The sequence below is a fragment of the Macrosteles quadrilineatus genome, unplaced genomic scaffold (genome assembly GCF_028750875.1).
Source record: "Macrosteles quadrilineatus isolate MER2022 unplaced genomic scaffold, UCM_ALF_1.0 Scaffold_2__2_contigs__length_208266976, whole genome shotgun sequence".
Classification (NCBI taxonomy): Eukaryota; Metazoa; Arthropoda; class Insecta; order Hemiptera; family Cicadellidae; genus Macrosteles; species Macrosteles quadrilineatus.
This window is the reverse complement of record NW_026542595.1, coordinates 57,702,982-57,717,533: the sequence shown is the minus strand read 5'-3', so window position 1 is coordinate 57,717,533 and position 14,552 is coordinate 57,702,982. Positions and strand designations below refer to the sequence as shown.

General features: G+C 37.4%; 1 protein-coding gene across 1 annotated transcript in view; it reads left to right on the top strand.

Annotated features, from left to right (window-relative positions):
* The window catches only part of LOC128985761 (phosphatidylinositol 4-phosphate 3-kinase C2 domain-containing subunit beta-like), a 60,311-nt gene that overhangs the window by 26,486 nt on the left and 19,273 nt on the right, over positions 1-14,552 (top strand). Inside the window, exons 14-18 of the mRNA XM_054405609.1 lie at positions 1,117-1,216; positions 6,698-6,879; positions 8,143-8,341; positions 10,115-10,319; positions 10,721-10,894. Coding sequence (XP_054261584.1) covers positions 1,117-1,216; positions 6,698-6,879; positions 8,143-8,341; positions 10,115-10,319; positions 10,721-10,894 — 860 coding nt within the window. The remainder of the gene's footprint in view (positions 1-1,116; positions 1,217-6,697; positions 6,880-8,142; positions 8,342-10,114; positions 10,320-10,720; positions 10,895-14,552) is intronic.

Sequence of the window (14,552 nt, the reverse complement as noted above, 5' to 3'; positions counted from 1 at the left end):
TGAGTAGTAATTACTACTCGACTCGAGGTCGAGTATTTGAAAAAACTCGAGTAATTACTCGAAGGTCGAGTACTCGCCCACCCCTACTCATCTTATCCACATCCTTCAGGACTTGATCCCACCACCTGGCCTCTGGTCCTCCTACCGGTCTCCTTCTCCTCAGATCTCCCCTTAGTACCTTCTTCAACAAGCTCTCCTCATTTCTCCTCAAGATATGGCCAACACACCTTGGCCTTCTGCTTTTGGCCTCTCCTACAATATTGGGGTCTCGGAATGATTCTCTTAACTCTTGGTTGTGGCGGATTCTTCATACTCCATCTTCACACACAGGACCATATATAGCTCTTAGAACTTTATTCTCAAAGGTTGTAATCTTCTTTTCCATCTTTTTGCTCAGAATCCAATTTCCCCTCTATACAAAAGTACCGGTCTAATTATTGTTTTGCAGATTATAATTTTTGTTCTCCTTGATAAAAGCTTCAATATAATTAGTTTTCCACATGCATACCAACTTTTATTTGCTTCATTTATCCTATTCTGAATTTCTAAGTGTTCTGTATTTCTATAAGATAGTACAATGCCGAAATATCTGAAATTAAACTCTTTGGAGTTCATGGTTGTTAATTTTGAGAAAATTGGCAATATTTTCATCTTCTTCCCTTGCTACTCTCATAAATTTAGTTTTCATGTCGTTTATCTTTAGTCCTACTTATTCAGTTTCATGTCTGTTGAAACCCTTATATTCTCTTTCTTTTCTGTCAGTACTACGTCATCCGCAAAAGCCAATATATTAATATTTGTCCCTAGTTTTAGTCCTAAGGGTGAGTTTTTTACTGCTTGTAGGGCTTCCTCTAGAGCCTCACTGAATTTTATGGTTTTTTATGACAATCACTAGTTATGTATTATTATTTTATTTACTTCTGTTATAGAGATCTTATTTAGTTGTAAAAAAAGTTGTGCCCAGGCTCCAGGTAGAAAATTGTCCTAGTAAATTCTGGTATAGTTTTTTGGACCTTGGACATTAAAAAAACAATGTTGTACAGCCTCCCATATTTTTAAACATTACACTTTTTATTAGTTGCAACTGTATAGTTTCTTATTTGTTGTTATTTCTAGCCTCAAGATGATGAGAGAGATAAAGATTTAACTCTCGAAGATCTCTTACCTAAGGAACCAGTGCAACCAATATCTCGTGAAACCCTTCAAATTCTTCTTGGTGAGGATTCAAGCTCTATACTGTATTCAACTACTGTATGTGTTTGGTTTTAAAATTACTATAAATGTTATCAAAATAGTATTAACTTAAATCACACTTTTCACAAATATGTTGCTAAGCAAGATATTGAAACTGGTAACATGTATTTGAAGCTATATACAACAATAGAACCTCGATAATCCAGGGCTCACGATTAACCTAACATGACAAACATATATTACAAACCAATTAAAAACGCCTTATACCTCTAGCTATTCTGGAAATTGGTAAACATTTGTATCCCCCGTGAGTGAGTTACACATCGAGCTGTATAGTTAATTAGATAATTTGCAAAACACAATTAGTAGGCTATTGCACAATCATGATATGTTGCGGTCAATAGGCCACTTAGAGTGCCCACTGTTGTTTTGACGTCAGGTGTGATGCCATATTGAACAGCTGTACTCAGTAGGTATAGCTGTTTCTGGAAACTTGTTTGACAATGTGAGATAAACATATAAAACCTGTAATTTTACAAATTTTAAAGTACGGGGTGTCCATAAAGTCTTGGCCTGATTTAATAGCTTTGCTGTACGAAAACCATTAGAGCAACACTTAACTTGTATCCCTTGTTTGTAAGGGTATTTAATCCAGTTTTATTTAATGAAGTTAGTAACACCTAAACACAGCTGATTGACAAGAATACAGTTATGATTCTATACTTACTTACTTACTGCCGTGGCTCTTGGTACCCAAGGTGGTACTTTGCCTCGCCAACACACTGCCTCCAGATTTTTCTATCCATTGCCTCATCTTCCCTTCTTCCCAGTCTTCTTAGGTCTTTTCTAACCTGGTCTCGCCATCTTAACTTGGGCCTTCCTGGTGGTCTTCTGCCCTCCGGATTGTTCAAAAGGACGTTTTTGACTAAGGAGTCGTCCTCTTTCCTTAGTAGATGGCCAGCCCATCTCATTCTCCTACCTCTCACCTCGGCCACTATGTCTGGGTCCATATATAATTGCCTCAACTCTGCATTGTGTTTTATCCTCCACTCTCCATCTTCAAAGGTTGGACCATATATTTTTCTCAATATTTTGTTCTCAAATACTATCAAACGTTTTTCTGTTTTTTTACTTAACACCCAATTTTCTGAGCCGTATAAAAGAACTGGTCTTATAATGGTTTTATATATACGGAGTTTTGTTTTGTGTGATAGTATTCGAGAGCTTAATAGTTTGTGGGATGCTGATAAACTTCTGTGTGCTGCATTTATTCTTTGTTGTATTTCCATATCTTCTTCATTATTATTCGTCAGCATTACTCCCAAATAAGTGAAGTTGTTTACTTTTTTAAAGTTGTACCCTTCTATTTCTATATTGTTGTCATTGTTTATTTGGGTTGCTCTCCCACACTCCATTACTTTTGTTTTCCCTTCATTTATTCTTAAACCAACTTTCTTTGTATGGTTTAAGAGTTTTGTGACCAGCATTTTCAACTCTTCTTTACTCTCCGCTATAATTGCAACATCATCTGCAAACGCAAGGACGTTTATTTTGGTCCCTATTGTAATTCCAGCTTCTGTTTGCCTTACTTCTTGTAGTGCTTCCTCTAAAGCTAAATTAAATAGCATCTATACAATAACAAATCAGAAATGGTGTGTTTACAAGAGAAAAGTGTAAATGGCCTATTCATCTTGGAGATTTGCATAGCAATAATTAATAGATCTTGAATTACTGTGAATTTTGTTTAATAAATAAACGTTATCAAGAAAGAAAGAGATAATGTCAAAAAATCTATAGAAAATTAAAATTAACGACATTTTGAAATAGAACGTGTAGTTAGGAAGAGGTGAAAAGTAAAAATTAAAAATTAAACGGTAAAAAAAGTGAACAATTTTGCCACGACTGTGAAATTCTGAACATATTCTTGTGGTCTTGGCAAAATCGTGAAGGTCTTCTGCGGACATGGCAGTTGCAGTAACATCAAGAATAACTTTCGAGGTCACGGAAAAATTGTAAACATCTTCTCGCAATCGTAACGGAATCGTTAATAAAGACACATTGCAGATGCTTTCTGCGCTTGAAAAAATAAATGGTTGGCTAAATGTGACCTGAGCTTGGCCTGAAAAAAAAGAGTTTTCTCCTTTCTTCAAAATGTTTTCGGCCCAATGTAATAACCCCTCCTTCTATGTCTTGATCTTTGTATACCTGTTGGATTTAGTAAACGTGTTTTAAAATCTCCATCTCAGTCCAATGTTCTTTCTAGTGATGGGCGGATCCAAGAAAATGTCGGTACCGGATCCAGATCCGGATCTTCGGATCCGGATCCAGACCGGATCCAGATACACACTGTCATAAGGGCGGGTTAAAAAAACGTAACTAACAGAATGCCAATTTAAATCATACGGTTTAAAATTAAATTGGTTATGTTTAAAGGTTAATATATCTTATATATAGAGTAATCTCCAGTTGAGCCCATAATCCCTCATTTTTTGGGGACACTAACAAAATCATAAAATGCACTAAGTTTGCACGACCACCAAAAGGGTATCTGTGTATATTTTACAATAGTTCGATCTTCAGTATGCTATATCGTGGTTTTTGCATACAGCATCCAATTTATTTATGCCTGGATCACCTCTTGTTAATCTCTTCCTTAAATTCGTTCCAGGTCCACAGTACTGATAGCTAGGTACAAAACTAAAAACTAGAGGTGTGCAGATATCCGAAAAATCGGGTCGGATTCGGTTCGGAAAGATACATGCCATTGCCATATATGTTATTTGCATCAAGAGACAAACACTGAGACATGGCCTTGCCATATATGTTATTTGCATCAAGAGACGAACCCTGAGTCTGAGACATGGCCTTGCCATATAAGTTATTTGCACAAAAAGACAAACACTGAGACATAGCTTTGCCATATAAGTTATTTGCATCAAGAGACAAACACTGAGACATGGCCTTGCCATATAAGTTATTTGCATCAAAAGACAAACACTGAGACATCGCCGTGCCATATAAGTTATTTGCATCAAAAGACAAACACTGAGTCATGGTCCTGCCATATAAGTTATTTGCAGCAAGAGACAAACACTGAGACATGGCCTTGCCATATATCGGGTCGGATTCAGTTCGGAAAGATACATGCCATTGCCATATATGTTATTTGCAATCAAGAGACAAACACTGAGACATAGCCTTGCCATATAAGTTATTTGCATCAAAAGACAAACACTGAGTCATGTCTTTGCCATATAAGTTAATTGCAACGAGAGACAAACACTGAGACATGGCTTTGCCATATAAGTTATTAGCATCAAGAGACAATCACTGAGACTTGGCCCTGCCATATAAGTTATTTGCATCTCGAGACAAACAATGAGACATGGCCTTGCCATATAAGTTAATTGCATCAAGAGACAAACACTGAGACATGGCCTTGCCATATAAGTTATTTGCATCAAGAGGCAAACAATGAGACATGGCCTTGCCATATAAGTTAATTGCATCAAGAGACAAACACTGAGACATGGCCTTGCCATATAGGTTATTTGCATCAAGAGGCAAACAATGAGACATGGCCTTGCCATATAAGTTATTAGCATCAAGAGACAAACACTGAGACATGGCCCTGCCATATAAGTTATTTGCATCTCGAGACAAACACTGAGACATGGCCTTGCCATATATGTTATTTGCATCAAAAGACAAACACTGAGTAATTGCCTTGCCATATAAGTTATTTGCAACAAGAGACAAACACTGAGTCTTGCCATATAAGTTATTTGCACAAAAAGACAAACACTGAGACATAGCCTTGCCATATAAGTTATTTGCATCAAAAGACAAACACTGAGTCATGGTCTTGCCATATAAGTTATTTGCACAAAAAGACAAACACTGAGACATAGCCTTGCCATATAAGTTATTTGCATCAAGAGACAAACACTGAGACACGGCCTTGCCATATAAGTTATTTGCATCAAAAGACAAACACTGAGTCATTGCCTTGCCATATAAGTTATTTGCATCAAGAGGCAAACAATGAAACATGTCCTTGTCATATAAGTTATTTGCATCAAGAGACAAACAATGAGACATGGCCTTGCCATATTAGTTATTTGCATCAAGAGACAAACACTGAGACATGGCCCTGCCATATAAGTTATTTGCATCTCGAGATAAACACTGAGACATGGCCTTGCCATATAAGTTATTTGCAACAAGAGACAAACAATGAAACATGGCCTTGCCATATAAGTTATTTGCATCAAAAGACAAACACTGAGTCATGGTCTTGCCATATAAGTTATTTGCATCAAAAGACAAACACTGAGTCATGTCTTTGCCATATAAGTTAATTGCAACGAGAGACAAACACTGAGACATGGCCTTGCCATATAAGTTATTAGCATCAAGAGACAATCACTGAGACTTGGCCCTGCCATATAAGTTATTTGCATCTCGAGACAAACAATGAGACATGGCCTTGCCATATAAGTTATTTGCATAAAGAGACAAACACTGAGACATGGCCTTGCCTTATAAGTTATTAGCATCAAGAGACAAACACTGAGACATGGCCCTGCCATATAAGTTATTTGCATCAAGAGACAAACACTGAGACATGGCCTTGCCATATATGTTATTTGCATCAAAAGACAAACACTGAGTAATTGCCTTGCCATATAAGTTATTTGCAACAAGAGACAAACAATGAAACATGTCCTTGCCATATAAGTTATTTGCATCAAGAGACAAACACTGAGTCATGACCTTGCCATATAAGTTCTTTGCATAAAAAGACAAACACTGAGTCATTGCCTTGCCATATAAGTTATTTGCAATAAGAGACAAACAATGAAACATGGCCTTGCTTTACAAGTTATATGCATCTAGATACAAACATCGAGACATGGCATTGCCATATATGTTATTTGCATCAAGAGACAAACACTCGGGGAAAAAACGGTCTTGTACATGGATACAGACAGCTTTGTGTTAGTAAAAAAATTGCGGTTGTACAGTGATACAGACAGCTTATGTTAGTAAACAAATCGGGGTTGTACAGTGATATAGACAGCTTTGTGTTAGTAAAAAATCAGGGTTGTACAGTGATACAGACAGCTTTGTGTTAGTAAAAAAACGGGGTTGTACAGTGATACACACAGCTTTGTGTTAGTAAACAAATCGGGGTTGTACAGTGATACAGACTGCTTTGTGTTAGTAAAAAAATCGGGGTTGTACAGTGATACAGACAGCTTTGTTTTAGGAAAAAATCGGGAAAAAATTTGAAAAAATCGGATCCATCAAAACCGGATCCAGCCCAAGATCCGGAATTTTTTGGACCCGATCCGGTGCCGGTTTTAGCTCGGATCCGGCGGATCCGGTAGGCCAATATCTGGATCCGACCATCACTAGTTTCTTTCTAAGGAGTTGCTATCCCTCCCCTCTCCCTGCCTTCTTGATTTTGAGTGTTTCTATAGTTTTGTCACTTGTTCAGAGACTCTAGAGAGAGAGATGGAGAGAGTTGAGGCTGCAGGAGAAGGCAGTGTCCAGCCACATAAGGTGACTCAGGCTGTCAAGGCTGTGTGTGCTCTACTAGGTAGTGTGGAGACATTGGCCATCACACAAGCTCTGGAGGCGTTCAATCGTGCTTGTGGCCAACTCAGTCAGACTCCTCAGGTAACATCTACCTAGCCTTCAATGTTTTAATTTACATATTACGAGGGATGGGTCGACACCAAAGGTCGATTCTCGATTCCACCGATACTTGGCTTTGGAATCGGAATTGAAAATCGACCACTCAAAATCAATTCCTTCTGCGAAGTTCACGCGACCAGAAAATTATCGCGATTGCGCAAGACGACAAAAACGTTTCTGTGACCGCGGGAAACAATGATGATGTCTACATAGCCGCGGGGGATGATCAGAATTTTGCCACGATCGCGGAAGACTACCATAATGTCCACGCGACCATGAGAGATGTTAATGATTTTGCCAAGATCGCGGGAGATGACAGCAATGTCAACACGACCACGGGAGATGATCAGAAATTGCAATTGGCTGGTTAGAATTTTTTATTGCTGCATTCATTTTAATTTATTTTGGTGTTGTGTAGTATAAATCAATCCATTCAGACAATTTGATAAAAGTAAACAACATTTTATTGGTATCAAGAGTCAGTATGTTTTGGTATCGTTAAATCACTAGTGAAAAGTAATAGTTTTAGCACTATAAACTATTTTTAACATAATGGAATCAATGGAATTGAGAACCGATTTCAAATAATTATAACCGGAATCAGAATTTAACATTTCTAGAATTAACCCATCACTACATATCATTATTACACTATTCCTCTAGTAAAAGAGTTAGTAAGAATGAAATCCTTGTAAACATCAACTTCTCTTAGTATTTGTTTAGTATTTTCCTACACCATCAGAATTTTTAAGGTTTTTTGTAGACCTTTTCCAAAGTCCTTTTGTTAGATAGCCCCAATTGAAAACCCAATGACATATCAACTAGTAATCTTCAGATTTTAAGGTGAGCAACCACTCGGATGTACCAGACAATTTTTAAGTATTGAAAGTTAAAAGAAGGTTTGTGTTACACCAATTCTTCATTAGTAGGAGTTAACTAAGGCTATTGTGCTGTATATTGTAATCTTCACAGTTGCGACCATCATACAACCATTACAGTATCTTTTTTCTCGGTTGTCTACTTCTTTGTAATTGAGTGTTGATGATTTACATTATCTAGAATTACATTTACTCTACAAGTGGTAGTGGCAATACTGATTTCAAACGTTGATGGTCTGATTTAACCAAAAATAGATTAACTTTGCTAAATGACTTGGCAGTCAGTGATGGAAGGCAAAGACATTTAAAACTGACAGCTGAATTATTTTCAGTACTTTAAACTTTCCTCATGTTAACTCATTTGCAGGAGGAGAGTTGGAGGCGGCCAGAGATTGTAGATGAGGACGGAGACTACTCGGTAGTGTTGTTCCCAGGAGAGATTGCATCTGAAACCATCTCAGGACACTGTGAGAGGATACGAGAAGCTGTCCAGGGCTTGATACAGACATACGCCTTGGCCTTCCGGGTGGACTTCCAGATCACAGACTACTTGGCACCAACTAATGGTAATACAACAAACAGTTGTAGATCTCATACTCCAACATACACAGTAGGAAAATTACAAATGGTAGGGTTCGAGGTGTTAAATGGTATGTTTCACTGGTGTGATGACATGGTGGGTACTAAGGGCTCCAAAGTTGAAGTGATCTTTGCCCATTCCACCCTGAGTGAGGGGTGGACAGCCATGACATCATAATTTAGGAACCTCTTGCCATCAGAAGATCTTGGCGGTCCGGTTTTATCTAATGTTCAGTTCAGAAGTGTGATTTAGGGTTTAAGTGTCTATATAAGTATAATGTCTAAATATAAAGAGTTTAAATTAAAAAAAAAAGTGTCCAAATATTTTAATCAATTTTAATGAATCCAAAACACAAGTGAGTTATCTGAAAAAGAAAAAAGAAATCCAATAATGTAAATTCACTGTGCTATGTGTTCAATTGAACTTTGCAGAATTGTGTTTATAAAATCTTAGAATACCTAGACAATATTGTGTGTTACAGACACTACCAAGCTGTCCTCGGAGGTGTTGGACACAGTACTGGTCCATGTGGAGTGTCTCCATCGTCTGTCGGCCAGTTGGACCCATGACACATACATGGTCTATAGAATCTTAAAATACCTAGACAATATTGTGTGTTACAGACACTACCAAGCTGTCCTCGGAGGTGTTGGACACAGTACTGGTCCATGTGGAGTGTGTCCATCGTCTGTCGGCCAGTTGGACCCATGACACATACATGGGCTATAGAATCTAAGAATACCTAGACAATATTGTGTGTTACAGACACTACCAAGCTGTCCTCGGAGGTGTTGGACACAGTACTGGTCCATGTGGAGTGTGTCCATCGTCTGTCGGCCAGTTGGACCCATGACACATACATGGTCTATAGAATCTTAGGATACCTAGACAATATTGTGTGTTACAGACACTACCAAGCTGTCCTCGGAGGTGTTGGACACAGTACTGGTCCATGTGGAGTGTGTCCATCGTCTTTCGGCCAGTTGGACCCATGACACATACATGGTCTATAGAATCTTAGGATACCTAGACAATATTGTGTGTTACAGACACTACCAAGCTGTCCTCGGAGGTGTTGGACACAGTACTGGTCCATGTGGAGTGTGTCCATCGTCTGTCGGCCAGTTGGACCCATGACACATACATGGTCTATAGAATCTTAGGATACCTAGACAATATTGTGTGTTACAGACACTACCAAGCTGTCCTCGGAGGTGTTGGACACAGTACTGGTCCATGTGGAGTGTGTCCATCGTCTTTCGGCCAGTTGGACCCATGACACATACATGGGCTATAGAATCTTAGAATACCTAGACAATATTGTGTGTTACAGACACTACCAAGCTGTCCTCGGAGGTGTTGGACACAGTACTGGTCCATGTGGAGTGTGTCCATCGTCTGTCGGCCAGTTGGACCCATGACACATACATGGTCTATAGAATCTTAGAATACCTAGACAATATTGTGTGTTACAGACACTACCAAGCTGTCCTCGGAGGTGTTGGACACAGTACTGGTCCATGTGGAGTGTCTCCATCGTCTGTCGGGCAGTTGGACCCATGACACATACATGGTCTATAGAATCTTAGAATACCTAGACAATATTGTGTGTTACAGACACTACCAAGCTGTCCTCGGAGGTGTTGGACACAGTACTGGTCCATGTGGAGTGTCTCCATGGTCTGTCGGCCAGTTGGACCCATGACACATACATGGTCTATAGAATCTTAGAATACCTACACAATATTGTGTGTTACAGACACTACCAAGCTGTCCTCGGAGGTGTTGGACACAGTACTGGTCCATGTGGAGTGTCTCCATCGTCTGTCGGCCAGTTGGACCCATGACACATACATGGTCGCTGGTCAGCTGTACCACGGCACCCGACCTGTAGGCCATCCTGTACTGTCAAAGCCAACATCTCCATCCACCTCCCTTTACAACCGGATTGTCTTTGATTCATGGTAATTCTAATATTTTACACATACATTATTATTAAAGCTAATTTCTTTTGTTTAATTTTTTTATGTTTTCAAGGATTTTGTGGTGGATAGGTTTAACAGCAGGCTTGCCTTACTGGCCGAAATAGATGAAAATGCACAAAGAAACACACAAACACATAGTTTTTTGGAGCTTCCAGCTCCTCTTCAGTAATAGAGTCTTTCTCAACAAACAAAAGTTACTAACTAATAAAACTAATGTATAATGTATAATAACTAAACTAATAAAATCAATGTGTATACTATTACTTTCTGTAAAATATCCCTAATACATCCTAGTGTAGAGCAGGTAAGGAGATATCTTAAACCCTTAACTGTTCAATGTATAATTTTTTGGAAATATTTGGGATATTTGAAATGTGCAGGTTGAACTTTGAGGGCATGTCAGTGTGTGAGTTACCCCGAGAGTGCCGTCTTGTGCTGGTGGTCTACGGTCGCTCCGTCACCCCAGCGGCCGAGGGAGAGAACGCAGCAGCAGCACAGGAGATGACTCAGGTGGAGCTGGGCTGGTCCGCTGTGCAGTTCTTCAATTACAATGGGTATTTACATAACAGCTTTCTTTTGTAAGTGTGTGTCTTGTAATTAATATTTTTATTAATGCACTAGGAGGAGTGGAGAGGGAGAGAGCAGCAAGGCAAGTCTAGTGTAGTTTGTGCTCCTGATTTTTTGCTAATTTTATGAGTAAATACTGCAATTTTATACATAATTTTTACTATAATTTGTGTACTTTTAACTAGTGAATGTTATCTTGACTTTTTTTTATCAAAGTGGAAAAGAATTAAACAGCTAGGTAAGAAAATGTGATTAAAAATCCTGAAAATATTTCAAATAACAGTGCAGAGAAGGGTCTGTTATCAGATCAGATAAGGAGGGTCAGATTGACTGGACTCTGCTGGGGGTCCTTATCTTATCTCTTGTAACTCAGTTCAAGGATTCATATATGCCGAAGTTTGTTTATGTTTATTTTTACCTAAATCCATTTTACTCTACAATAATTAAATATACATTACCCGCATACAAATGAAAGAAGATTAAACTGTACCTACCTATTGTAAATATATTCTCGACTATTTGTAAATAATGTTTTCAATTAATGACAAGATTTTTGCAAAAATTAAAGGACATCAGCCATGGCCTGCTCTTGTAACCAAGGTAGACAAAGATAAATATCATGTAACATTTTTTGGCACGGGGCAGACTGGCACCTGCAAGGGGATGGATATGTTTGATTTTTCTATGTATGTAGAAGATGTTTTACCTACAAAGAGAGTGACTAGTAAATTGAGACAAGCTATAGGTGAAGCTAATTCATTTAAAATAACAGCTGAGGAGTTTATTTTTGATCCAGAAACACATAATGAACCTGAGCATGAAACTAGTTTATTAGAATTGAATGAGATTAACTATCAGCTCATGTTTGAGAAAAGTAAGATGGAAAAATCCCTGAGGTTAGCTGAGGAGGAGTCTGAGGAACTGTGCTCTAAATATAGGAAGGAAATCGATGATCTTGAGACTAGGATTTCTCAATTAAATAATCAGATTAAAATCAAAGACAACTTAATTACCGGGCTGGAAGGTAATATTAAGCAAATGCAAACAGACAAAGAAACCAAACCCACAACATCTGGATTACAGAAGATTGGAAGAATGAAAAATCTAAAATTGTAAACATGAGTAAAATGGCACGTAACACAAAAAATAAAATTTTATTTGATAAAGCCAAAAGTCTGAATAAGGATTTTAGAAAAAAAGTCATTGCTACTAAAAAGAAACATTTTGAGACTAAGGTTAAGCAATCTAGTAATGTATGTAAAACTACCTGGAAAATCCTTAATAATGAGGTCTCCAACAAGAAACCAGCATTTAGTAATATTGAAATAGATTTTAATCATACATTGTTTACTGATCCTGGAGATATTAGCTTAATATTTAATGATTTTTTTAGCACCTATGTAACCTCATCAATACTTCCTCACCTTGCACAAAATAGCAACACACATGTCAACAAGCCAATTCAACAAGCCTCCCAAACTAAATTTAGTTTAAAACCAGTCACAGATAGTGAAGTTTTAAAAATTATCAGTTCCTTTGATAACAAACTTTCAACTGGTTTTGATGAGATACCCATGACAATATTAAAGCATGCTTGCTATCAGTTAGTGAAACCTCTTGTGCATTTAATTAACTCATCTTTTGTTAGTGGATTATTTCCTTCTAAATTAAAAATTGCTAAAGTTATTCCTCTTTATAAAAACAATGATTAAAAAAAAATAACCAATTACCGTCCTCTTTCGCTATTACCTACCATTTCAAAAATATATGACAAAGCAGTTTACATACAACTGACAAATTATCGGGAAACGTATTCTTTACATGACAATAATCAGCATGGCTTCAGATCAGGAAGATCAGTTACAACTGCAGCAATAGATTTTATAGAATCAGTAATAAACTCTCTTGACAAAGGTGAAACAACAGTTGGCATATTTTTAGACTTAAGTAAGGCTTTTGACAGTGTGTCACATACAATTCTTTTAGATAAAATCAGAAGTTTGGGCATTGATGGCATTTCGTTTGAATGGTTTAGATCATATATTTCAAACAGATATCAATACGTTGAAATTAAAAATTTGACAAATAACAGGTTAATCTCAAGATCTTCTCCTCTTACAGAGATTCACCATGGGGTACCCCAAGGGTCTATTTTGGGACCGATCTTATTTCTCATTTATATTAGGGATCTGTCAATTCCATTTTCAACTAGTTTACACAGTAGTAATATCTTCCTGTATGCTGATGATGTTACTTTTAAAATCAGCAATTCATCTTTATCAAATTTAGAAAATCATTGTTCTGATACTTTAAATATACTAAATACTTTTTTAAATTCTCATCAGCTCTTGTTAAATTTAAGCAAAAGTAATTTTATGGTTTTTACAACAGGAAAAAGAAAACAAATTGTACAGCCTGTAATTCAATTTCAAAATAATAAATTGGAAGAAATCACCACAACAAGGTTTTTAGGATTAATTTTAGACAAAAATCTTACATGGAATAAGCATGTTGACCAGGTAGTCAACAAAATTACTTCTGGTATCCATGCTATTAATAGAATGTCAAAATTTTGCTCAATAGAAACATTAAAGATTCTTTATTTTTCTTTTATCGATTCATCAATATCTTTTGGCATAAGTATTTATGGCTGTACCTCTAAGCAAAACCTGGATAGAATTCTTACTCTTCAAAAAAGTGCAATCAGAATTATGTTAAATTTAGAATGGGATACTTCCGCTCGTCAATATTTTTCAAAATTGGGAATAATGACTGTGTATAGTATGTGAGGTACCAAATTTTAAAGGGGGTAAAAACGTATTGCTAGTCAACAAACACCATAACTTACCCGATTTTTATCCACAACATCCTAATCCTAGGCCTATGTGTTGGCCCTAGCTTGGGCTATGGGCCAAAGAACGTAGGCCTACTTTTAATAACAGTGAAGTACACAAACACACCCACAACGATATATTTATTCATAATAGCACTTCGTTTCACATAATAAAGTTAAAACGACCGATTTTACGAATATTTAACGCCGATGACAACATCACTTAACCTCAAAATGGTGTTTGTTGACCAACGACAGACGACAAAAGACAACTAGACCGGCTCAACAGGTGAATTTCCGATCAGCTGTTGGCTAGTTCTCGAACTCACCACCAGAGCGATTAAGCCTCGACCGAGGAAATCATGAATCATGATTTGAGCCGGACAAGATTATTCGTTGTTCGACCGTCGACTCGTTAACGAGAAGCCTCTTCGCACAACGAAACTAACTTCGTCATACGATATCGATTCAGGTTAGCTACGTTTTCAGACTTTCCTACTTTCTTTTAAATATTCTTTTTCTAACATACGCATACTCGTCTGCCATTTATTTTATCCGTTTACGTTCGATTATAATTTTCTAAATTTTATTAACTTAGTTCTTGCCGACTCGTACAAACCCGCCAGTTCCTGCCTGCCAGTGACTAGCAGTGGATATTTTTCGGCTCTTTTAAACCAATTGGCTATTAAATTACGTTAATTCGGTTCGTTTCACGATTAAATTATTACTTAAGTTATTCCAGTTAATTCGACGTTTTAATACCCCGAGACTCGTCGTCTGAGTTCTAAACCCCGTCTTTGGCGGGTGAAAGA